General features: G+C 36.3%; 1 protein-coding gene across 2 annotated transcripts in view; it reads right to left on the bottom strand.

Moving 5' to 3' along the window:
- Positions 1–27,492, bottom strand: part of MICU1 (mitochondrial calcium uptake 1) — a 234,750-nt gene that overhangs the window by 149,666 nt on the left and 57,592 nt on the right. For both annotated transcript variants that reach the window (XM_046651419.1, XM_046651428.1), the window contains exon 5: positions 8,501–8,544. In XM_046651419.1, coding sequence (XP_046507375.1) covers positions 8,501–8,544 — 44 coding nt within the window. The remainder of the gene's footprint in view (positions 1–8,500; positions 8,545–27,492) is intronic.

Raw genomic sequence — 27,492 nt, 5'->3', positions numbered from 1 at the left:
GGACACCTGGAAACAGGAAATGAGGAATACATAGAAATGTTTTATATATTATCTGCTAGGTACAATAAAACAAAATAAAAACCCCAAGAACTCAATTCCTAACCTCCCCAACATGAAACATACAATTGTAGAAAAATTTCATACTACTATAAAAAGAAAACACATGAATAATTACCTGTTTCTTAAAGAAAGGGAAAGCAAACATTTCATTTTTTTGCATGGGTAGTCAAAGCATTTCTTTAATTAAGGCTTCTTATTAGGATGTCTCACTATGCTTTCAAGGATACAATATTTTTTAACTTCATGGCAAGGCAACCAAATTCGGATAAGTTCAGAGAATTAGTAACTACTCAAAGGAAGAGTTCAGAATGATTACTTAGAAAGAGATCTCCTGCAAAATTATGTTGCACTAAATAAAGTACTATTCACATTAGTAATAAAAAGCCAGTCATCATGGAGGCTGGTATTTGATGAAGCAGTTTAGGTTAACTAATTTAGCTGGGAACCGCTCCAAAATATCTTCAAATATCAAATGGTTTCAAAGAATTTTTGCAACAAATAAACTTGACTGGTTGTGAAATAAAATTTGACCTGAACTTACCATACTTCTCAAACCAAGCTTAGTAGCATGATAAAAGTTCTTGACTGAAAGATATATGCTATTAGCAATTCACAAGCCTAAGGCTAGGACTGATGTGACAGAGGCCCAAAGGATTTTACAGCGCAGGAGTGAGATGAATCATTGTGAACACAGGACAGCTTAGATATGAGAAATCAAACCAAAAGTCTCTCTTCAGTTCACGGACTAGCTATTTAATCCCGGTCAACGGCTCATTATGGAGATAGCACAAGGAGATTTTTATAGCTGATTTAACTGGGAGGGAAAGAACCACGGAGAAACCAATTATGCAGAAGGTATGCTATTATAGCATTTCATACAAGCCAAGAAAGATAATATATATGATAGCAGCTAATTTCTTTCATAAATTGAGTAAAGAGTTCGAAGTCATGCAAAATAGCTATAATTTGTAGAGCCAGATACTATACCTATTCTGATTTTACTGAGAAGGTAACTGACAGAGAGATTAAGTGGTCTCTTGCTCAAGGTTACCTAGCAAGTATGTGGCAAATCCATATTTGAAGGTACGACTGTCTGTATCTAAAGTCACATTCTTTTCATCCTGTGCTATTATACACTAACAAGCACAGAAATCCATAATGTTGTATTTTCATACTCAATTAAGCATACTTATAACATCTACTAATCATTTACATATAGCTGTCAAATATGAGATGCTTGAATCGGAAATCCCTTGGAAAATATTTCAGGCACCAAAGCCAAATTTTCTTAGGGCTGTGCTGTGTACAAAAGAATGAAAACTGCTAATTTGTAAGAAGAGAGAAAAATGAGAAAATGGCTTTATTTTAAAAACTTTGGATGGAAAAGAAGATGAAAAAATCTGGGACTAAAAACAAAACAGAAAATTGTAACAGGTGCCAAAGGATTTCTTGAAATGCTGAATCAGTACCTGAGTTTACTTTGGTAATATAATTACATTCTAAACTTTTGCTCATCTAAAGACTGACATAATGAGTAGCCCCATTCAAATGATGCTACATTTAACACATAACCAATCAACATTTGAAAGAGTAAATAGAGTTTAGTTTGTAACGGAAACATTAGTTTCTCTATTATCTTCATTATAATGAGCCAAGATGTAATTTTTCAAATACAGATGACAGCACTCATTTTAAGAGTGAGGGTTTCAATAAAAAAAAAAAAGACATACTATTTTTCAAAATGCTAATTGGTGTTCATTGCATATGAGAAAATAACAGAGCAAATAACAGTGAAGGTGAAAGTTTGATTTCTAAATTCAGGTATTATTTGTATACCTCTATTTTCTTTCTTTAAAATGAAACACTATGTGATTTCTCAGGTTAATATGGATTTCTAGCTATACTTTATTAAAGCAGAAGAAAATAACTTCAACACTATTAGCAAAAAGAAAATGAAACATCAAGTTTTCCTTTCTTCACAAATGGCATTAAGTAAGATAGTAAAATAAAAGAACTATTTGACAAGAAAAATTTCTATTTAGAAATAGATCACATAGACAAATAGTTTAGATATATAAAAGATGACATAGGATAGTGCTTAAGACACTGAACTCTGAAGCCAGCCTACTAATTTGGAATCCTGGCTCTATCGCTTATTAGTTATATGATACTAGGTCAAAAAAAAAAAGTTAAGCTGCTTAACTTTTATGTATTTTAGTTTCTTATTTGTAAAATAATGATAAAAATAGTAAGCTATCTAAAAGAGTAGTTGTGTGGATTAAATGAGTTATGTGTTATTATGCGTACTTAGAACAGTGCTTGGCACATAATAAACACTCAAAAAGCCTCAACTATTCTTCTTTTTCATATTATTATTGGTAATAATCCCCTCAAGAGACAAATAGAGTCAAGCATTTTTCATTTAGAGATTCACTTTAAACTGGAAAAATAAACCACTGACAACCAATGAGTGAATATGTTAAAAGAGTTTTTTAAAAGCGATAAATCATCACTCCTAAAATAATATATGACAATGAAATATTTGTGGAGAACTTCAGTCTTCAAGGAATTGACATACTTTATGCATTCTCTTGGAATCTGTTATAGTTTTTTTAAAGTAAGAATTTCCCTATTATGAAAGAAAGAGAACACAAGTGATACACTCTACTTTAAAGATGGGATTGGAATGGCAAATAGAAACATGGATCAAAAAAAATATGAAGCAAAAACAATAAAATTCTGTCTACATATTCATATTTATCAACAGAAAACCCTGAATAAATATATCAATTCACCAAGAATTCAGGCTTGACTGGTTTCAAGTCTCTGGAAGCCAAAAGAAAGAGAGAGAGAGAGATGTGCCTAACTAACAACAGAGAAGTCATAAGGACATCGTAACCTTCTATATAAATGAGAGCAGAATTGAAGCAGTTCAAATAAATGTGAAGATTCACCAAACTCTGCCCCATGAGAATTTCATCCCTCCCTCTCCTAATTTACATTTTCTTGATCTGCAATACAATTCACTCTTAGAAGACAGGAAATCCCTTACTTAACTCACTGTATATGTCAAGAAGTAATATTATACTTAATTTTATTCCAGACTCATATTTTATCTATGATATGAAGTAAATAATTAAAACTCGAATAATGCACCAAGTATTACATTACAGGAAAAAATGTGCCCACACTCCTCTCGGGGAACCAAGACTTTCCCCTAAAGGGAATGGCATTTTAAAGTTCATTTATCAATATTTTTAAAAGAACTTTCACCTGGCAAGCAATTAAAAGCATGTGGTTTTATTAAAGCTTTGGTCTTTAACTATGGCTCCCATCTTTTTTCCTGCTGATCAACTTTTCTGTTATAAACACTGTAATCAGCATTTCTGTTTCTAGGCTTTGACCATATTTTTATCTCTTTCACCTGAATGTGGACAATATTTCATTTTAATTTGATGTACAATGTTTTCCTGTTCCATGTGAACAAATATTCTTGTAGGTATTGTAAAGGGAATGGAATAAAATACATGTTAATTCTTTCTTCCAAATTGGAGAGATTCTAAGGGGACTGTAATTACAAATACTGAAAAAAACTCAATCCAGAGGCATGATTTCTGAAATGTTCAGGGAGAGGTTGGGGGAAAAGGGAACCTGGAAGGGAGGAAAGATTAAAAAATCTATTTTCTGACAAAGAAATACATGGCAGAATGATAATAATGGACAATTAGTTTCAATGGGCAATTTGTTGTTACTTGAAAAAAGAGTATGAACTTTAAAGTTTTTAGAAGAGAGAAAAGGACTATATCAAAACTCTGGACTATTGGTATTCTTTGCTTAAGAAACAATTTTACCTAGATCATGCAGCTTTCTACCGTAACTTTTTAAAAAACATGGTGGTGTTTGATCTGGAGAAAATTGTCTATTACATGCAATGGGAACAGAAGATACAAGACACAATTTTTCTCCTTGGTATGCTGAGGAAAAAGATGAGGGGTACAAGAGATGGGAAACGAAAGGTATAAACCACTTGAGATAAACCACACCAATAAAAGACAGCAACTAAATGATTAAACGAAAGAAATATTTGATGATTATGTAATATAAAGGCTCTACTTAGAAATGATGCTTCATTTTATAGACTAATTATTAGATGATAAAAAATTAAACCCAGGAAAAGTATAGTTTTCATTAAAGAAATAATCCAAAATTCATGATATAACTGCATTAATAAATCACAGGGAAAACGCATGGACATTGTGGAGGGAGGGTGTGTTTTTTTTTAACTGGACATATTACACTAAAACAAAAGCCAGACCATATTTTGGATTTCCATCTGTACGATAGTGTTAATATGCTATTTATTATGATTTTCAAATATCCTCTAAGACAAAATCTGAATTCTTTCAAGCTCTGAGGTTTTTAAACTTTTAAACCTAGTCTAAATACTTTAAAAATATCACTTATTTACAAAACATATTCTTAAAACCAAAGGCCATTGACTGTAGCTTCTTTATATAATGCCTGTGTTAGTAGATAATTTTGAAAGGCATAAATGATGCAAGTGCCAATAATAATGTATTTCATGACTTTCTACAAGGAAATTGCTAGTATCCTAAGAGTAAGGGATTAATGTACATTAACACAAGGTAGTGATAGGCTCTGGAAAAAGATCTTCCCAAAAATTAAAAAACTGCTTAATCAAATTCAGTTTTATTAACTATCAGTTGAAACAGGAATGTTTTGTTTACTGAAGGGAATTTTCTAGTCAAACAGAAGAGGAGAAAGATGATTGGTATCAAAGCAAGAAATAACTATCCAATTATTTGTCAATATTTGTTGGGCCATTCTTTTCTACTTTGCATCTAGAGGTTGTATGAAATTCAAGTAGAAATGATAAAACATCCCAGGAAAATGATACTATTTCTACATTTGTTCTTGCTTTCAATGACAAAAAGCCTGAAGTACAATTCAATTAGAAGGCAATAAAATAAGTTAGTGTTTCTTACTGGTCAATAACAGACTTTATTAAATAGTGTGTTAAAACAATGGGGGATAAGAGGATAGGAGTAAATATTTCTTTCTCTAAGTAGTTCGTAACTAGTTTATCTTCCAAGTTAAAAAAAAGAGAGAGAGAGAAAATTACTCATTTAAAAATCAAAGCAAGTTCAAAAGGAAATTCCCCTAGGGTATTAGCTTTCTAATAAATTTCTGGCTATCATACATGAAATTTACTATAATTACCACAAAAATCTGTTTTTTCAACAGGAAATTGCCTTGGGATTTATATACTCTGGAAACTGCTACTTAAGATTTAAGGTTTTCTGATTGAGAGAACAAAAGAATAATGAAGATCCAAAAGAAAATAATAAGATCAACAGTTGCATAAGCATTGATTCTTATCATAATTATCAAGCGAAGGACTTCATACATGGCAAAAATTCCTGGAAAAACTTCTGCACTGATTAAACACTGAATGAATTTTTCATTGTTCATTACATAAGGTTTAAAAACAGCATAGAAATTACCTTCTTAAACTTCATATGAAAGAAAAGACAATTAATAAAGAAATAAACCAGAGGTGAACTCAGTTTAAAAATCCTATTCAAGAAGCATAACCTTCACTCCAAAACAAGATCGTAAGAGTATATTCCATGGAAATTAATACAGGATTTAAATGAAGAATTTGGCAAATGGATAAAATATGCATATCATAACATAGAGGAAAGAAAAATCTCTGCACTCTTTGCTAGGGGATAAGCTGGCGGGCTCAGGGCCACAAGCTCAGTTCCACACCTCCGTATGCAAGTCTTCCATTCCTCTATTCTCTTTCAGAACCTGTTGCCCTCGTACCATAAAATCAACTTTCACGTGCCTGACTTTCGTAAAAGTCTTACTTTCAAATATTATAGATTGATATCCCTAAATCTTGCCTTTCCTCCTCTGATTTCAGAATTTTATGCTCTAGTGCACAAACATTTGCAACTACAATCTGTTAAGTTTGCCTTCTAAACACAGAAGCACTGCCATTTTTCTCTCCACAGAAAGGTGGGTACTCAAAACCTTAATGTTTTATTGCATTTTACTCTTGCTATTTTATAAAAATAAGTGGAAATCAGAAAAATACAAATGACACTAATGATAAGAAATGCAGAGCTCATAAATTTAATATAATTGAAACAAAAGTGGAGCTCATCAGTTATGCCAGAAGCTGTAAATTTTTAGCATCAAGTGGATTGTTACTGGCCGAAAGAGGAAAAATTTAAAGAGTATGTGTGAAACGTTACTATTAGAGGTTTTATATTTGGGCGGTCTCTAGGAATAAAAATTCTCCTCATAACTTGTAAATTTGCTGTTCAACTTGCACATATTTAACTTGTTCACATGTTTTCAGGTTTACATACATAGAACAATAGAGGACTGAATTCTCATGCTACTCTGGATTCCTTCCATGAGCAAAAAAAGTGATTTGTTAAACTGATTTTGCTATAAGATATTATTGGCTCAATGAGTCATATCTCCAAGGAATATGCGATTGACTTGTTGATTTTTTCCAAGTCATTAAACATTTATTGGTTACCTCCTATATGTCAGGCATATGCCAGACTCTAGTGACACAAATACAGATGAGACAGGGCCCTGACCTGCCAGAGACTCTGAAATCAGACCCCGACATCAGTGTCTGCAGTAACCCCTCACATAGATACGGTACTTTACATAAAGCAGAGATACCAAGGATCAGAGATGAGGCTGTTCCAAAGCAGAGCCAAGACTCTGAATCTAGGTCTCCTAACATCTAGTTCAATGCCCTTTCTTTTTGATCATTCTTTACTTTAGAATATGTGACTTTAAAAAGAGAATACCCACAGATAGAGGCACTGTGCCACCTGAATGGGAAAGGTAATTTTTAGGCAGGAAGCCTGGACTGAGATCTCTTAACTGTTAAGGCAGCCCCTCATTCTTTATACTTGTGCAAAAGACCTTAGCACTTCTACCTTCACCTTACCATTATACGGAATTTTATGTAATGAAGCAGAATGGACACATTCCTGCAAGATCAGTTTCTACTAGCCCTGAACTCTACCCATCTAGACTCTCTTTTGTGATCCTGCCTTTTCCAGCCACTTCATGATTTTCTTTCTGATTTCCTTCTCCTTAAGCTTTGTAGAGACATTCCTGGCTCTTTCTTCTTTCTGAGGTACTTTCTTCCTCCTCTTTAAAATTGACCTTTTCCTTTTCTTTATGACCCTGTGTAATATTTTCTTTTCCTTTTTGGAGAATTCAGCCTGAAAGGGAAAAACATGTTTAACTGACTGCTTTGAGATTATAAAACTGAAAATTTCATTTTCTGTACTTGAGAATGTTTATTAGACGAATAATTCAGGCATAAAATAAAGAACTGTAAGTAAGTATAATGCAAATTTGGGGTGGTCTTCATAATTATTATAAAAGCACTAGTAAGGACTTCTGTGATTTTGTAGTTAGGATTATTGCTATATACATACTTTCAAAGTTTGAGGAAGGTCAAATCAGACAGGCGACAAATAGAAATGGCAAGCAATAGGATATATTGGAGTATATGAGGAAGACATTTGGTGCAAAACTAATTCGGCCTGACTTTGTTTTTCCAAAGGGGCCTGACATGGTCATTGAGCAGGCATTGTATTTCTGCTTTAAACATTTCCTATGGCAAGAACAAATGCCCTTAAGATAAAAGTAGAACTTCCCCCCACACTGGCATTTCCTTAAGGATAAGCATCTCTCCCTAGGCTAGGAATTGACTGCTGTGCTCACCTGTGACCACCTAGCTCGAGACAACAGACCTGCCACCCTTCTGTGTCCATCGAGGCAGCAAACCTACTGCCTGCTGTGTCCATCAATCGCTGTGCTGACAGAGCAGTCTTGTGACTATTGTAAAAGGGACATTTCAATCATATGTGAAACATCCTCTTTGAGGGTATATAACCACTCTATACACCCCACTTCTTTGGTGCCCTTCCTTCCTTCGGGAAGGAAGGCCCTGGGCTATGGTCCTCACATTTTGGCTCAGAATAAACTCACCCAAATTTTCATTTATAGATTGGTCATGGATTATTTGCATGGACATAGGTGTTTTTATAAGAAATGCAAATGTAACATTGAGGGGCTTGTTAACCTTTATGGCAGCTATTGAATTAAAATTCAGAAGTCAACATATACTGAATTAGCCATTAACATATGCAGAAGGCAACCCATGTATTACCTTATATGGAAAAATATAGAAGAACCTTCTGCTTGGTTCTTTCTGTAGAAGCGCCTGAAGGCACTTACAGGTCTCCCAACCTAAACACATGCTTTTTTGATAAGAAAACAGGTATTCAGAACTCTCTCACACATAATTCTAGAGGAACCTTAAAAAGTTATTAGTAAACAACAGGACATACATGTGTCATAGTTTTCTCACCTTTCCATCAAATCGTTTTACTATATATTGATCCAGCCCCAAGTCTGTAAGAGAAAAAAACAATATTTTGTCACTGATTACAACTCAAGTGAAACATACAAAACGACACCCTTAGTTTTGTTTTCAGTCATTCAATTAAACATACTAGATGGTTTAGCCATATTATTCAAAGGTCACAGGAATGAAAATTTTGTTCCACTTTCAGATTCAAAGTGTCAGTGCTAAGAGAGAACTTTTTATTTTACATATGAGAAAGTGAGGTTCTGAGAGGATAAAGAAGGTAAAAGTTCATGTGCAAACCTATTCAACAGCAGAGCCAAACCGGAACCCTAGACTCTTCCCAGGGTGGTACTCTTTTCATTACATCAAGGTGCTATATTACCTCTAAATAAGGTGAGGGATATTAGTTTAATCTGAATGCATAAAATTTTTTTTGTACTAACTTAAAAAGGGAAGAGTTTAATATCAAAAGAAATTTTGTACACATCTAAACAGATACAAATAGACCATCTTGATATTACCATTTAAAGTTGGGTTAAACAATAAATATTTACCTTGGGAATACTTAGTATTGAATTCTAAGAACTGTGAAAGACATAAGTAAATACATTAAGTGCCCTTGAGGGCAGAGATGTTTTGTCTTTGCCTATTGCTTTAGCCCAGCACTTGGAATAGTGCTTGATCAACAAATATCTATAAAAAAAATGAATGAGTAAGATACAATCCCTTCCTTGAAGCCACAATTTAGTTAGAAAGGGGTGTACAATTAATTCAATAAGAGGGTGCTGTAGGAGTTCCTCAGAGGAGAAAAATCAATTCCCAATTATATTTATTTTACTTCTATAATTACTCAGTTCTTTTCTTTTAGTTCTCACTATATTCACGCTAGTTCAGGCCCTTATCTCATTATGCCCCCAGTATTACAATGATTGGATTATCACTGCTCCCAGAGGAGATTTTTGCATTTCTGCATTTCTGCTTCTACAAATTTGGTTATACATTCTCCTTATTTAAAATGTGCTTCACCTTCTAGAAGCCTGCCCTGAACAAAATGAACCACTGACTACAAAAGAAAGAGATAAGTTAGGAAACAGAAGGAAATTTTAAGAACAAATCCAATTTGAAATCTCACATAGTCGGGAAGATATCACAATCATAAAGGCAGAACACACTTCTATGATAAAAGCACAGAGAACAAGAAAGAGTTGTAGACAATTAAAGCTATGATTGCCTATCTTCCTCTATTTTTTAATATACAGTCAAAATATTAGGATAAGGTCACTTCCCAAGACCACTGCCAAAAAGACAACAGGATGGAAAACAGAAAATACTAGAGAGAATTATAGAAAAACAGAGACTCAATCCAAGAGATCTAATATATAAGACCCTTTCTCACTCAGAAACAGGGAGGAAATAATCCAAAAATTGTTAGCTGAAGATTTCTCAGAGCTGAAGAGTGACACAAACTAAAATGTCCTACCAAGTATTCTAAGCAAAATGAACAAAAACTACCTACAACTAAGTGTATGCTTGTGAAATTTCAGAATATCAAGAATAAGAAAATCCTAAAGGTTCCAGAAAAAACCCTTCTTAGTCCTTTACAAGGGAATGAGAATCAGACTAGAATCAGATATCTCATGAGCAAAACTTGGTATATGAACTAAGGGAAATAATACGCTTACTAATTAGAGCAGCACTGTTCAACAAAAATATAATGTGAGCAACAAAGGTAAGCCATGTGTATAATTTAAAATTTTCTAATAGTCACTTTTTAAAAAGTAAAAAGAAACAGGTAAAGTTAATTCCAATAATGTACCATATTTAACTAAAATATATCCAAAATAGCATCATTTAAACATGTAATCAATATAAAAATTATTGAGATATTTTACCTTTTTTTATACTAAATTTTCAAACTCTGGTATGTATTTTACAATTATAGCACATTTCAATTCAAATGCCACATTTCAAGTTATTAGGGTAATATCCAAAAGAACTCAAAAGTTAACTTAAAATTTTAAAAGTGCTTCTGTGATATGAACTGGAGGGGGTGGTTTGAGAAGATAGAACAGATTGGTGATTTTCATTGAATGTTCTTTATTGTAGTTTGGAAAATATTTTACTATGTGCATTTGCAAAAAATGGAGGGGTATAAAAAGACAGCCTGGCACGTACTGAGAATTCTTGTCATTTATAAGCAAATACAGACATAAAGCAGGCCAAGAGATTCATAATTTTAAGTTGGAAGAAATGATTATTTCATCTTGTTATATTTTCATTTCTTTACCTGTCAAATGAAAACAGATGGTTAGATCAGATGTTCTTAACATGGTTAGGGGTGAAGTGTGGGAAACGCAGATGTATGAAATAATTCAAACTATCCTTACTCACTATTTCTCTAGAGATTCTAATAGGCCTAATTATTGGGGGTAGGGGGACAGTATGAAGAATGAAAGAAGAAACAGAGCAAGTGTAGTTTGAAAATGATGCTCTGATGACTCCCATATGACATGGTTTCCTTCCATTTCTCCACCCTCGTTCTTTGGGTCCCAGCTTAGAAAGACAGGATGTTATGCTCTTTTTCCTAGGATGCTTCCTACAATTCTTAGACTTTTTTTCAAAGAACTTTCAGTTATTTGATGCTCACAGTTTGATATGAACACTACTTCCCCGTTTTACTAATGAGAAAGCTGATGCCCAGAAAGATTATATGATTGTTTTCTGATTTTAAGTCTAACAATTTTTTAATTGTGGCAGTACCCTCTCTTCTTGCATTCACACCAAAAATAAAGTGCAGAAATAGTGTAAGAATAGTCTCAGTTTAAACCTCAGAGTGAACATTTAAAAGGAGATTGTTTTAAAGATGATAGCAACTCAATTTTGTCAAAAGACAAAAGTGCAACTGAATCAAGTATATCATTTCAAGATCTATAACTTAGAGCTTAGGTAAATGGAAACCAAATAATTTTAGTTGAGAAGTCCCAGCTCCCTCTCAAAAACTGAGAGATTCATTTTTCAGTTTAATATTTAAATTTATCCTAAAAATTCATTAAAATGATATTTTTCAGCAATGCAAGCTGATATAAGCCAGCAAAAGAAAGTATAGTTCTAGTTCATCAGATATAAGAGAGAGTGTAGTCACTTGGTTTTATCTTTTGTATTAATAATCACTGCAATAACTTACTATTTATTGAGCCTTTTTTCTAGGTACTGTAACATGTGCTTTACATATATTATTTAATTTTCATAACCCTACAAATTAGTTGCTACCGTTATCCTAATTTTACAAATGAGAAAACTAAGATTTAGAGATGTTAAATAATTTGCTTAAGATCTACCTTTCAACTTTCTCCCAATTATCTTCAAACATTCTTGCTAACACCTTCTTAAACTCCTTTGATGGTTATCCTGCTGTCTCCTAAATATACGTACTTCTTAGAATTCCTCCCCAGATACCACCTCATCTCACTTTATGCTGTCTTCAGCAATTTCATTACAGATTCAAGATGCCTGGTAAACCCAGAACAAGACAAATGAAAAAAAAAAAGGAAATCAAACTGCTGAAAACCAAAGGCAAAGGAAAATCTCTCTGAAACAGCCAGTTTAAAGTGCTGAAAGAAAAGAACTTCAACACAGAATTCTTTATCTAGTGAAAATATTCTTCAAGAATGAAGAGAAAATAAACACACTCTCAGATCAAGGAAAACTTAAAGAACTCATGACCAGTAGACCTGCTCTAAGATGTGTTCTATCATTCTAAGATGTGTTCTATCATTCTAAGATGTGTTCTATCATTCTAAGATGTGTTCTATCATTCTAAGATGTGTTCTATCATTCAGGGTGAAGGAAATGACACCAGATGGAAATGTGGAACTTAGGGAATAAAGAAAGAGCAATAGAAATAGTTACTATCTATATATATATAACACACTATTTTCTCCTCTTAAGTTTTTATGTATGATGGCTGAAATAAAAACTCAATGTTTGGTGGAGTTTACAATGTATATAGATGTAATACATATGACACTAAACCATAAACTGAGGAGGGACCTATACAGTGGTAAGATACCTATATTCCACTTGAAGCAATAAAATATAAATTCTCAGTAAACTGTTGTAGGGGAGGAAGAGAGTTCCTCTACCCACTCTGGGTCCTTCTGGCTGGACAATGAATTAAATTCACATGATAGAATAACAGGAGAAAATTAAACAAAGCTTTAGAACATGTATACATGGGAGAGGCTCAGGCAAACTGAGCAACTCACAAAATGGCAGAAGCTCTCTGCTTAAATACCACCCTCAGCTAAAGACAAAGGAGGATGTTGGGGGTGGGGGGGAGCCAGTTATGGGAGATCACCAGAAAAGCACAGTAAACAAGAGTAAGGTTATCATGCAGATTTAAGTCCTTGCCTTCTGCATTGATTAAGAGTTTCTAGAGATAAGGTCATCCCCTCCTCTTCCTGGTACAGAGAGGGAAACACCTTTACAGATGGAGAATTCCTTTACAAACGTAAATGTATCTTAACAAAGGGTAAGTAAATTCTACTTTTCAGAGTTTCTTTCCTGTCTGCAGTTTTTAAAAGTAACCAGCCCAGGAAGTGCAAACTTGTGCAGCCACTATGGAAAGCAGCATGGAGTATCCTCAGAAAATTAAGAATAGATCTACCATATGATCCAGCTATCCCACTGCTGGGTACTTATCCAAAGAACTTGAAAACGCAAACAAAGGCTTCAGAAAGATACATGTACCCCCTACGTTCATTGCAGCATTATACACAATAGCCAAGACTTGGAAGCAACCTAGGTGCCCATCAAGGGACTAATGGATAAAGAAGATATAGTATTTATACACAATGGAATACTACTCAGCCATAAGAAATGATGAAATCCGACCATTTGTGACAACATGGATGGTCCTTGAGAGTATTATGCTGAGTGAAATTAGTCAGAGGGAGAAAGTCAAATACTGTATGATCTCACTCATAAGTAGAAGATAAAAAAAACGACAAACACATAGCAATGGAGATTGGATTGGTGTTTACCAGACGGGAAGCAGAGGAAGGCAAAAGGGGTGATTAGGTTCACAAGTGAGGGGATGGATTATAACTGGTTTTTGGGTGGTGAACATGATGTAATCTACACAGAATTCGAAATACATTATGATGTACATCTGAAAGCTATATAATGTTATAATCAAATGTTACTGCAATTAAAAAAAAAAGTAACCAGCCCAAAATAATCCTCACACCAAAGAGACATATCTTGGGGTGGCCACTTTTAGTCCCCCTCACTGTGAAAAGTTAATTATGCATATTAAAATCCCTACAGCAATCACTAAAGACATACAAAGAAATATAGTACCAAAACCCAAATGATCAATTAAAATGAAATATTTAAAAAATACAAATAATCCAAGAAGAAGGCAGGAAAGGGGTAGAAGAGGAACACAGAGAGGGGAAAAAAGAGAAAACAAATGATAAAACAGTAGACCTAAATCCAAACATATCAACAATTACATTAAATATAAATCATCTAAACATTAATTAAAAGGTAGAAACTAACATATTGGATAAAAAAACAAGATCCAACTTGTCTATAAGAAACTCATTTTAAAGATGATATATGTAGGTTAAAAGTAACAGGATAGCAAAAGATATCATGAAAAACTAATCAAAAGAAAGAGTGGCTACATAAATATTAGACTATGTGGACTTCAGAGAAAAAAAATATTAGCAGGGATAGAGTTAATTATATAATCATATGAGAGTGAATTCACCCAGGCAGAATAATCATAAAAGTGTATGCACCTAGTAAGAGCACTTCAAGATATTTGAAGCAAAAACTGATAAAATTGAAAGGATGAATAGACAAACACACAATTAAAGTTGAAGATCAACATTCCTCTTTCAATAATTGACAGAGAAAGTAGACACAGAAAATCAGTAAGGATTTGGAAGGCAGATAGCAGATAAAGTGGTTGCCTAGGACTTGAGAGAGCAGGAAAAAGTGGGAAGGAAGGACTACAAATGAGTATGAAGAAACTTTTGGGGATGATGAATATGTTCATAATATTGACTGTGCTGATGGCTTCATGAGTATATACATGTGACTAGTATGTCCAGACTCCTCAAACACTTAAAATATGTACTTTTTATTCTATGTAAACTATACCTCAATAAAACAGTTAAAAAGAAACAGTACAAACCATCAAGGTGAAGACTGATACATTTGAAAATACTAGCAACTTTTGTATATTAAAATTACCATAAACAAAATAAAAAGACAGGCCACAGACTAGAAGATACCTGCAATATTTATGACATATTTCAATAGAGAATATATAAAGTACTTTTACTAATCAAAAAGACATCAAATAGAAAAGTGAGCAGATATTATTAAAAAGACAAGAAATAACAAGTGTTGGAGAAGATATGGAGAAAAAGGAACTTAAACACTGCTAGTACAGCCACTACAGAAAACAGTATGAAGATTTCTCAAAAATTAAAAATAGAAATACCATATGATCCAGCTATTCCACTTCTGGGCATTTATCCAATGAACATGAGAACACTAATTCAAAAAGTTATATACACTTCTATGTTCACTGCAGCATTGTTTACAATAGCCAAGACTTGGAAGCAACCCAAGTGCCCATCAATAGATAAATGGATAAAGAAGATGTGGTGTATATATGTGTATAAAAATATACACAATGGAATACTACTCAGCCATAAAAAGACAAAATCATGCCATTTGCGACCACACGGATGGACCTTGAGGGTATTACACTAAGCGAAATCAGTCAGAGAAAGAGAAATACCATATGATTTCACCCAGGTGTGAAAGATAAACAAACAAGCATATAGATAAGGAGAACAGATTGGTCATTACCAGAGGGGAAGGCGGTGCGGGCAGGACAAAAAGGATAAAGGGGCACAAATGTATGGTGACAGAGAAAAACTAGACTATTGGTGCTGAACCAATGCAGTCTTTTCAGAAGCTGAAATATAATAATGTACATCTGAAATTTACACAATGTTTTAAACCAATGTGACTTCAATAAAATAATTTAAAAGAAGAAAAGTGAGCAGAGAAGATAAATCAGCAAGTCATAGAAATGGCAATGTGAATAGCCAATAAACATTCAGAGGCACTAGCCTCACTAGTTGCTAGTGAAAGGCAAAATAAAACCACAAAGATAATAATTCATTCCCATCAGATTGCTAAAAGTTTAAGTCATCCCTGTGTTGCAGGGATGCAGAGGAGAAGACATATATTCTTGGAGAGAATATAAATTATTGTAACTACTCTGGAAATCAATGGCAATGTTTAGCAAATTTGAAGAGGAATGTATCTGATGGGCCAGCAAGTCCATTTTCAGGTATATGCTAAAAACAACTTCTTGCAAATATGCACCAGGAGACATATGGAAGAATGTTCACTGCAGTATGATTTGTAATAGTAAAAATATTGGCATGTTGGGGCTGGCCCCGTGGCCGAGTGGTTAAGTTCGCGCGCTCCGCTGCAGGCGGCCCAGTGTTTCGTTGGTTCGAATCCTGGGCGCGGACACGGCACTGCTCATCAAACCACGCTGAGGCAGCGTCCCACATGCCACAACTAGAAGGACCCACAACGAAGAATATACAACTATGTACTGGGGGGCTTTGGGGAGAAAAAGGAAAAATAAAATCTTAAAAAAAAAAAATATTGGCATGTTAAATTATTGTTCTCAAATACTCCCTCCCTTCTCCTTGACTTCCATGGAAAATCCCTTGACTTTAGGCTTAGCTACGTGACTTGTCTAGCCACATGACTTGCTTTGGCCAATGGGATATTAGCAGTTATGACATAAATAGATGCTTAAAATGGACTTCTGAGTTTGGCTTGCTTTCTTGCACCTCTGCCAACACTATAAGAAAAATATATCCTGTATAGCCAAGTGGTATAAAAAGGATGAGAAACATAGAGCAGACTGACAACTCCGCTTACAAAACCAGGAAGCAGAGCTGCCCTAGCCTAGATTAACTAACTTCTAGCCTATCTACAAAGCAAGGCCAGCTGAGGTCAGCAGAGTATATATACTTCATGTGACCTGCAGATGCATGAGCTAAATAAATGCTTCCTGTTTTATGCCACTGGTTTTTTTTTTTGGTGAGGAAGATTGTGCCTGAGCTAACAGCTTATTGTCAATCTTCCTCTTTTTTGCTTGAGGGAAAAAGTCTCTGAGCTAACATCTGTGCCAATCTTCCTGTTTTATATGTGGGATGCTGCCACAGCATGGCTTGACGAGCATGTTAAGCTCTGTGACACTGGTATAATGAGCAGTGGGTAGGTCTGCGCCTGGGATCTGAACCCACAAACCCTGGGCCGCCAAAGTGGAGTGAGTGAACTTAACTACTACACCACTGGGCTGGCCCCTAGGCCACTGACATTTTGTGGTTGTCTGTTACACAGCAGTAGCCGACTGATAAAATTGGAAACAAGGTAAATGTCCATCTACATGAACATAGATAAATTAATTATTTATTTATGAACTGGCATATTTATACCAATTTATAAAATAGTATACACAACTACATAGCAGTGAAAATAAAAGAAGAGCTAGCTGTATCAACAAATATACATATATAAATATAATATTTAACATTAAAAAAGCATGGAAAATATAACAGCCAAAATAGGGTAGGTTATGCTATAGTAATAACCTTAAAATCTCAGTGGCTTACAACAAGGAAGGTTTATATATTGTTCATGCTACCTATCTATCACATATTGGCTGCACCTCTACTCCACATGACATTGAATCGGGTTCAGGCTGTTGGGGCAATCTGGAACATAGCAGAGGTAAAAAAGAACATAGCAAACTACAAACTGACTCAAAGATTTTGCTTGAACATAATGGATATCATTTCTGCTGTCATTTCATTGGTCAAAGGAAGTCACCTGGCTAAGTCCAATGTCAATGCTAGAGAATGAATATAATCATCCCCTAGAGAAGGACATTGGATATATGAGAATGTTATAATCTTCAACTGGAATGATAAACACCAAATTAAAGGCAGTGATTATTTCTAAGAAATGGAGTGAAATGAAGTTTGAGACAGATACATGGAGTTTTCAACTGTAACTGTAAAGTTTTATTTCCAAAATAATTAAAAGGGAAGATTTGAAATAAATGAGTCAATGTTAAAATTTGAGAAAACCAAGTAATGGCTATAAGAGTATTCTCTATTATTTTCTATGTTCTCTATATACTAGAAGAAAATTCTAAATCCAATTTAATACCTCTACATAAGTTGGTTCCACCTCAGGGACAGAATATAAAGGAGGGAGGAAAGAATACACAAGGGGAGGGGAGGGGGATGGACTTCTGAGGTTGGCTTGCTTTCTTGCACTTCTGCTATCACTATGAGAAGACTATATCCTGGGTAGCTCCTAGCACCCTACTTACAAAGGTTAAGAGTTCTGTGTCATGAACTAGGGGCAGAGACCAATACATATGTTTCTTATTACTTCACACGGAGTTTAGCAAATTTTTTCTATAAAAGGCCAGATACCAAATACTTTAGGCTTTCTGGCCACATATGGTCTCTGTCGCAACTAATCAGCTCTGCTATTGTAGCACGAAAGCTGCCATGAACAAATACATAATGAATGAATGTGAATGTGTTCCAATAAAACTCTTTTCATGGACACTGCAATCTGAATTTCATATAATTTTCAAATGTCACAAAATATTTTTGACTTTTTTAATCCATTTAAAAATGTAAAAACCATTCTCTGCCCGTGTACAAAATAGGGCTGTACAAAAATAGGCAGTTTGTTATAGCTGACCAACACCTGCTCTATACTCAGCAGCAATGCAGGGAATTAAAAATAAAAGGAGAAAAGGTTCTTGTATTGAAGGAACTTACCTTGTGGAGGAGAAAACATTAGCATAAAAATGTTTCAAAAATATATTCATTGTATATAGTTCTATATGTTTTCCTGTTACTAATTAGTGTCCTTTCATTTCAGTTTAAAGAAGTCCCTTTAACACTTCTTCTAAGGCTGGTCTAGTGGTGATGAAGTTCAGCTTTTGCTTGTCTAGAAAACTCTTTCTCTTTCATTCAATTCTGGAGGACAACTTTGCCGGTTAGAGTATTTTGGTTGCCAGTTTTTCCCTTTCAGCACTTTGACTATATTGTGCCACTCCTTTCCAGCTTGCCAAGTTTCTGCTGAAAATTCTGCTAATAGTCTTATGGGGGGGGGGGGTTCCCTATATGTAACAAGTTGTTTTTCTCTTGCTGCTTTTAAGATTCTCTCCGAGTCTTTAACTTTTAACACTTACATAATTATAATGTGTCTTGGTGTGGGTCTCTTTGTTTTCATCTTCTTTGGAACTCTCTGGACTCCTGGATCTGAATGTCTGTTTCCTTCCCCAAGGAAGTTTTCAGACAATATTCCTTCACATAAGTTTTCTGCCCCTATCTCTTTTCCCCTTCTAGGACCCCTATAATGTAAATGTTGGTCCACTGATGTTGCCCCAAAAGTCCCTTAAGCTATCTTCATTCATTTTCATTATTTTTTCTTTTTGCTCTTATGATTTGATGACTTACAATGCCATGTCTTTGAGTTCACTGATTCCTTCTTCTGCTTCATCTAGCCTGCTGTTGAACCCCTCTATTATATTTTTCAGTTCACTTACTGTATTCTTCAGCTCTGTGACATCTATTTGGTACTTTCTTCTATTTTCTATCTCTTTGTGGAAATTCTCATGTTATTCAAATATTGTTCTCCTGAGCTCAGTGAGCATCTTTATGGCCATTATTTTGAACTCTTTGGACAGTAAATCACTTATCTCCATTTCATTAAGGTCTTTTTCTGAGGTTTTATCATATTCTTTTGCTTGGAACATATTCCTCTATTTCTTCATTTTCCTCGACTCTCTGTATTGGTTTCTATACATTGGATAAAATAGACACCTCTCCCAGTCTTGAAGGAATGGCCTCGTGTAGAAGTTGAATCTGATTGTCGAACCTTGACCTAACTCTTGGTTGTCTCTCAAAACTTTGTGATTGTCCAAGCGGATTACTTTATTCCTAGAGACTCCCAGTACTGAGGGTGTACCAAGACCAGTCAGTGTCCTAAAGGGGAGGATTTCAGTTGGCACCTAGATTCAGGCTGATTGGAAGCGAGACCCTCAGGCAATAGCTTTTAAAGTATGTAAATACACCTCTCTCATGGAAAGATGGGGAGATGGGTTTTTCTGTTTGCTTCCTCTGTACTGAGCCCTGAGGTGATAGCCAGTTAAGAAGTATTTCTTTGTTTGCTACCATTTGCTGAACCCATGAACACAAACTCTGCTGGTCACCAGAGACAGGCTATCAAGGGTTGTGCCCTCTGGGTGGCAGCCACAAAAGCTGGGGAGCCAGATGCATACACAAGCTCCTTTCTCAGAGACACCAGCAACCTGGGGCAGGGTGGAGGGAGAGTAGGCAGATGGCACACCCAGTCTCCCCAGTCTCTGGAGAGGATTGCACTCAGCACCTAGATATGTGTTTAATTAGAAATCTGCCCCCTCAGGCCACATCTATAAATATAAGCTAATAAGCCTCTTTCACAGGAAGACTGGGGTGTGTTTGAGTCTGCGCTCTCTGTGCTGTGCCCTGGTGGGGGCGGGGTGAGGGAAGGTAGCTGGTTAAGAACCATTTCTCCATTTATTCAAGTCATATGGGAACCGTGAACATAAGCCTGGCTGGCCATCAGAGCCAGGCAATCAAGGGGTATGCCTTGCGCAGCAGCTGCAAAAACTGGGTTGACAGATGTGGTGCACAAGTTCCCTTCTGGGAGATACCAGCAACCTAGAACGAAGAAGAGGGAGAGTGTGAAGATGGCTTCCACTGGCCTCCATGGTCATTGGAGAATATTTCAGAAGGCTTCCAGATGTTTGCTAAAACAGAAGCCTGGGGGCTGGCCCCGTGGCCAAGTGGTTAAGTTCATGCACTCTGCTGTGGTGGCCCAGAGTTTCACCAGTTCGGATCCTGGGCACGGACATGGCACTGCTCATCAGGCCAGGCTGAGGCAGCATCCCACATGCCACTACTAGATGGACCCACATCTATGTAGTAGGGGGCTTTGGGGAGAAAAAGGAAAAGAATAAAATCTTAAAAAAAAAAAAAAAAAAAACCCAAAAACAGAAGCCTGTCCCTCAGGCTGAAGCTTCAAGACAAGCAAATAGGCCTCTTTCATAGAAAGACTAGGAGTGTGTTTCAGTCTTCTGTTTCTGTATTATGCCCCATGAGTAGTAGCCATTTAAGAACTGTTTCTCTCTTTGTCATAGTCCTATGGAACCCACGAATGTAAACCCCTCTGGCCACCAGAAGCAGGCAATCAAGGGGCATGCTCTGGGCAGCAGCTGCAAAAACCAGGGCACTAGACATGTGCATAAGCTCCTTTCTGGGAGATACTGGTGACCAGAGAGAGGCAAAGGGAGAGCACAAATATGGAGCCCACTGGCCTCTGTCTTTGAAGAGTATTTCAGTAGGTCTCTAGATGTGTGTTAAATTAGATGCCTGCCTCTCAGGCTGAAACTTTAAGATAAGCAAATAGGCCTCTTTCACAGAAAGATTGGGCACTTTCAGTCAGCTGCCTCTGTGCTGGGCCCTGTAGGGTAGCCAGGCGAGTCTGCATGAGCCCTTTAAGAACAGTGTCTCAGTTCACTATTGCCTTGTGGGTCTTGTAGATGCAAGTCCCCTTGGCTTTCAAAGCTACATGTTCTAGGAGCTCTCTCAGGTGCAGATCTCAGAAGCTGGGGTACCAGATGTGGGGGTCAAACTCCACCCCCCACCCCCACTCCTTAGGTAGAAGCTCAGGGCTTTGAATTCCCTCTCCACCACTGGTTGCTGTCCCAGGGTTGGGGTTTATGGTGAGATTGTGTCTTGGTCTCTCCAGCCCATTTCCATGTGGGTTTTTTCTCATTTGCCCAATGTTTAGGAGTTGCTCATCAGGTTTTTGGGTTTCTTTCAGATGAAACTGTTCCATATGTAGCTGCAGATTTGGTGTATCCACGGGAGGAAGTGAGTTCAGGAACCTCTTTATCTTACCATCTTGAACCAGAACCCATTGTGTATAATCAAGCATAAGTATTGAAATACCTGCTTTTTTCTCTTTGCCATTAGCTTGGAGTATCGTCTTCCATCCCTTCACTCTGAGCCGTGTTTATTTTTGGAGCTGAGATGTGTCCTGTAGGCAGCATATTGTTAGGTCTTCTTCTTTAATCCATCTTGCCACTCTGCGTATTTATTGGAGAATTCAACCCATTTACGTTTAGAGTGATTATCAATATATGAGGGCTTAATACTGCCATTTTATCACTGGTTTCTGGTTCTCCTGCATTTCCTTTGTTTCTTGTCCTGTGTATTTTGGACTATCAATTTGTTTAGGTAGTTTTTTATGCTGGCTTTCTTAGTTTTCTCCTTAATTATTATTTGTGTCTCTGTTCTACTTTTTTGTTTAGTGGTTACCATAAGGTTTGTATTCAAAATCTTGTAGATAAGATAGTCCATTTTCTGATGGCCTCATTTCCTTAGACTAAGCTGATTCAGTCCCCTTACTCTTCCCCTCCTAAGTTGTTCTTCTCACATCTTATTCCATCTTGTGTTGTGAGTTACTGGTTAAGATGACAAGATTATCTTTGTGTTTGGTGTTTTCCCTCCCTTTACCTTTAATGTTTTACTTGAGTATTTGCTAACCTGTTCTGAGGTATAGCTACAATTTTCTGATTTTGTCTACCTATTTATCTTCTTACTCAGGGCTTTGTAAACCCTTTCTCCCTTTTTCTTTTCAGGTATGAGGGCCTTCTTGAGCACTTCTTGTAGCGGGGGGAGTCTCATGGCTACAAACTCCCTTAGCTTTTGTTTATCTGGGAAAGTTTTTATTTCTCCATCATATCTGAAGGATATTTTCTCTGGATAGAGTATTCTTGGTCAAAAGTTTCTGTCCTTCAAAGATTTGAATATGTCATTCCAGTCTCTCCTAGCCTATAAGGTTTCTGCTGAGAAATCTGCTGAAAGCCTGACAGGGGTTCATTTGTAGCTTATTTTCTTCTGCCTTGCTGCCCTTAGTATTTTTTGTCATTTACTTTTGGCACTTTCACTACTATATGCCTGGCTGTAGGTCTTTATACATCGACATGTTTAGGAGATCTGGTAGCCTCTTCCACATGGACTGACATCTCATTCCATAGGTTGGGGAAGTTCTCTGCTATTATTTCTTTGAACAGGCTTTCTGCTCCATTCTCCTTCTCTTCTACCCCTTGAATGCCTATAATTCTTATGTTGCATTTCCTCATTGAGTCGGATATTTCTCAGAGACTATCTTCATTTCTTTTTAGTCTTAGTTCTCTTTTCTCCATCTGAAGCATTTCTATATTTCTGTCCTCAATGTTGCTGATTTGTTCCTCCATGATATCAGCTCTTTTGTTCAGGGAATCTATATTCTACTTTATCTCATCCATTCTGTTTTTCATCTCCAATATTTCTGACTGGTTCTTCTTTTTTGAAAATTTTTTTACTGCAGTAACATTGGATTATAACATTATATAGCTTTCAGATGTACATCATAATATATTTCACATTCTGTGTAGATTACATCATGTTCACCATCCAAAAACTAATTATAGTCCATCACCTCAGAAGTCAACCTGATCACCCCTTTTGCCTTCCCCCCTCCCCTCTTCCCCTATGGTAACCACCAATCCAATCTCTGTTGCTATGTGTTTGTTTGTCGTTATTTTTATCTTCTACTTATGAGTGAGATCATATGGTATATGACCTTCCCCTTCTGACTTATTTCACTTCGCATCATACCCTCAAGCTCTATCCATGTTGTCAAAAATGGCCAGATCTCATCATTTCTTATGGCTGAGTAGTATTCCATTGTGTATATACACCACATCTTCTTTATTCATTCATCCCTTAATGGGCACCTAGGTTGCTTCCAAGTCTTGGCTATTGTGAATAATGCTGCAATGAACATAGGGGTGCATGTATCTTTACACGTTGGTGTTTTCAAGTTCTTTGGATAAATATCTAGCAGTGGAATAGCTGGATCATATGGGAGATCTATTCTCAGTTTTCTGACAATACGCCATACTGTCTTCCATAGTGGCTGCACCAGTTTGCACTTCCACCAGCAGTGTACAAGGGTTCCCTTCTCTCCACATCCTCTCCAACACTTGTTTCCTGTCCTGTTAATTATAGCCATTCTGACTGGAGTGAAGTGATATCTCATTGTAGGTCTGATTTGCATTTCCCTAACAGCTAATGATGCTGAGCATCATTTCATATGCCTGTTGCCCATCTGTGTATCTTCTTTGGAGAAATCTCTGTTCACATCTTTTGCCCATTTTTTAATTGGGTTGTTGGGTTTTTTGGTTGTTGAGATGTATGAGTTCTTTCTATATTTTGGATATTAACCCCTTATCTGATATATGGTTTGCAAATATCTTCTCCCAATTGTTAAGCTGTCTTTTTGCTTTGTTGATGGTTTCCTTTGCTGTGGAGAAGTAGTGGTTCTTCTTTATAAAAGTTTCAATCTCTTGTGAAGCAGCTCCCAAATTCGGTGAATTGTCTATCTGCACTCTCTTTTAACCCACTGAGTTTTTTTGATGATAGCTATTTTGAATTCTCTGCCACTTAGGTTATAGATTTCTGTGTCTTCAGCATTGATTTCTGGATACCTATCATTTTCCTTCAGGATTGGAGATTTAATATATTTTTTCATGCTGCTAGATGGCGTGGATTTGTGCTTCTGAATTGTGGTAGTATTTGATCACTGCTTCCACTTGTCACCACTGGATGGGGTCAATAACTGCATATTCTGAGCATTCTGTGATCCACAGGACAGCTCCCAGGTGCTGGGCTGGGGTACCAGCATGGGGGGAGGGGTGCTTTCCTTCTTCCACATGATCTTGGGGACTTCATGCTCTGCCCTTGCTATCTGCTCTCCTGGGGTGTTGGCTTGATGAAAACACCCTTGCAATAGCTAGTCACCTCTGTTGGGGGCTTTCCTCAGGCTGTGAGGGACCTTGGAGGTCTATGGTGTTCCCATGGAGGGCAGCCCCTCCCTCCCCACTTTTCTCTTGGAGGTTATGGGCAATCCCTGGGTCGCTGTCCTTCAGGGAGGAAGAGAGGCTTTCTCTTACCTCATGCCACTTCCTCTGGGGGTACGAGGGGAGGGCTCCAGCACCTCCACCTTCGAATGTATGGCTGTGTGGGTCTCTCAGATGTCTTTTGTGTTGTGTGGCTGTCCTCTGTTGGAATATGAATGTCATTTTTATTGTATCTTAGAGGGGAGACTTTACAGGGAGCGCCCACACCACCATGATGCTGATGTCACTCCTCTATAATGAAGTATAAAATTATGTGTCTCAAACTAAAAGTGTTCTAGGTAAGATTATCATTAAGGGCATGAATGGTTATCCTAGAGAGATTATGGAGTCCAGGACAAGCAAATCACAGTATGATCTGTGTTTTCCCTTTTCACACCGTTTTCTTCTTCTATGTAGACTAAATTAGATCAAGATGAATAGGTCCAGCCAGAGGGATATGGAAGAAAGGAAACAGGGATCCTCTTTGCTCTGACCAGAATTCAAGTATGCTCTACTCTGACAAAAGCTTAAGTTTTTCTACATGCTACTTTAAAAACACTCCCCATGGGCAACCAAAGACCCCGAATTGCTAAGGCAATACTGAGAAAAAAGAACAAAGCTGGAGGCATCATAATCCCTGACTTCAAAATGTACTACAAGGCCATAGTGATCAAAACAGCATGGTACTGGTACAAAAACAGGTACATAGATCAATGTAACAGAACTGAAAGCCCAGAAATAAAACCGCACATCTACAGATAGCTAATCTTCTACAAAGGTGCCAAGAACATACAATGAAGTAAAGATAGTCTCTTCAATAAATGGTGTTGGGAAAAGTGGATAGCCACAAGCAAATGAATGAAAGTAGACCACTATCTCATGCCATACACAAAAATAAACTCAAAATGGATCGAAAACTTGAAGATAAGTCCTGAAAACATAAAACTCCTGGAAGATAATAATGGTAGTACACTCTTTGACATTGAACTTAAAAGGATTTTTTTGAATATCACGTCTTCTCGGACAAGGGAAGCAAAAGAAAAAATAAACAAGTGGGAGTTCATCAGACTAATGAGCTTCTGCAAGGCAAAAGAAACGAGGATCAAAACAAACAGACAACCCATCAACTGGGAGAAAATATTTGAAAATCATATATCTGACAAGGCGTTAATCACCATAATATATAAGGAACTCACACAACTGAACAATAAAAAAAAAACAACCCAATCAAAAAGTGAGCAGAGGATATGAAAAGATATTTTTCCAAAGAAGATATACAGATGGCCCATAAACACATGAAAAGATGTTCAATATCACTAATCATCAGGGAAATGCAAATCAAAACTACACTAAGATACTACCTTAGGCCTGTTAAAATGGCTATAATCACTAAGACTAAAAATAAGAAATGTTGGAGAGGGTGTGGAGAAAAGGGAACCCTCAAACACTGCTGGTGGGAGTGCAAACTGGTGCAGCCACTATGGAAAACAGTATGGAGATTCCTCAAAAAACTAAAAATAGAACTACCATATGACCCAGCTATCCCACTACTGGGTATTTATCCAAAGAACCTGAAATCAACAATCCAAAGTAGCATATATACCCCTAGGTTCATCGCAGCACTATTCACAATAGCCAAGACATGGAAACAATCCAAGTATCCATTGACTGATGATTGGATAAAGCTGATGTGGTACATATATACAATGGAATACTACTGACCCATAAAAAAAGGGCAAAATCATCCCATTTGCAACAACATGGATGGACCTGGAAGGTATTATGCTAAGCAAAATAAGCCAGACTGAGAAAGACAAACACCAGATGATTTCACTCATATGTGGAATATAAACAAACACATGGACAAAGAAAACAGTTTAGTGGTTACCAGGGGAAGGGGGATTGGAGGTGGGCACAGAGGGTGAAGGGGAGCACTTATGTTGTGACAGACAAGAAAAAATGTACAACTGAAATTTCATAATGATTTAAACTATTATGAACTCAATTAAAAAAAAGAAAAAAGCACAGAAAAAAGTTTAAATAAAAAAATGAAGTGATTGCTACTTTTTTTTAAATGTAACATTTAATAATTATTGGTATTATTGGGGTTTTATTAGTGCTTATCTTTTAGAGACACATACAGAAGCACTTATAGGCTAAAATGATATGATGTCTTGGATTGGCTTTAAAACAATCTGGGGTGAGAAGAAGAAGTAAGAAGGTTATAGATGAAATAAAATTAGCCATGTGTTGGTAATTGTTGAAGCTAAGTTATGGGCACACATGGGTTGATTATATCATTCTCTCTACTTCTACATTTGAAAATTTCCAGAACAAAAAACTTTAAATATCTAGCAAATTTCATGCACCTCTGGGAGGTGATAGTTCTATCTAGAGTTTTTATTTGGCCTAGAGATGTATGAATGTTAATAAACATAAGCAAAACATGATAAACTCCCTGGTTAGAAAATGCCATAATTGTTTTTGGTTCCCTAAGCTCACTCTGGTATTTCACGTTAGTATTTTGATCATACAATTTACTCACTCTGAGTGATGCCTTTTCCTTCTCATATATGTGATGAATTATTATTCATTTTTCAAAACTCAACTCAAGGCCACTCCCTTTAGGATGCCTCTTTTACAAGATATCCTCTAAAGAAATAGTTTCTTTTTCATATCCTATTCCTGTGCCATATACAATTGATTCTTGCTAATTATGGCAGGTATGTTCTATAAAGTTGCCATGAAAAATGAATTGGGGAATACTGATGTATTGCTCCTGGAGGAAATACAGACTTAGGTTCCTGTGAACCTTTGGTCACAGGATTTTTGTTAACCAATCAATACATAACCTTGTTTT

This window comes from Equus quagga, chromosome 2 (assembly GCF_021613505.1).
Source record: "Equus quagga isolate Etosha38 chromosome 2, UCLA_HA_Equagga_1.0, whole genome shotgun sequence".
Taxonomy (NCBI): Eukaryota; Metazoa; Chordata; class Mammalia; order Perissodactyla; family Equidae; genus Equus; species Equus quagga.
The sequence above is the reverse complement of the archived record's forward strand: the minus strand, read 5'-3'. Positions and strand labels throughout refer to the sequence as shown.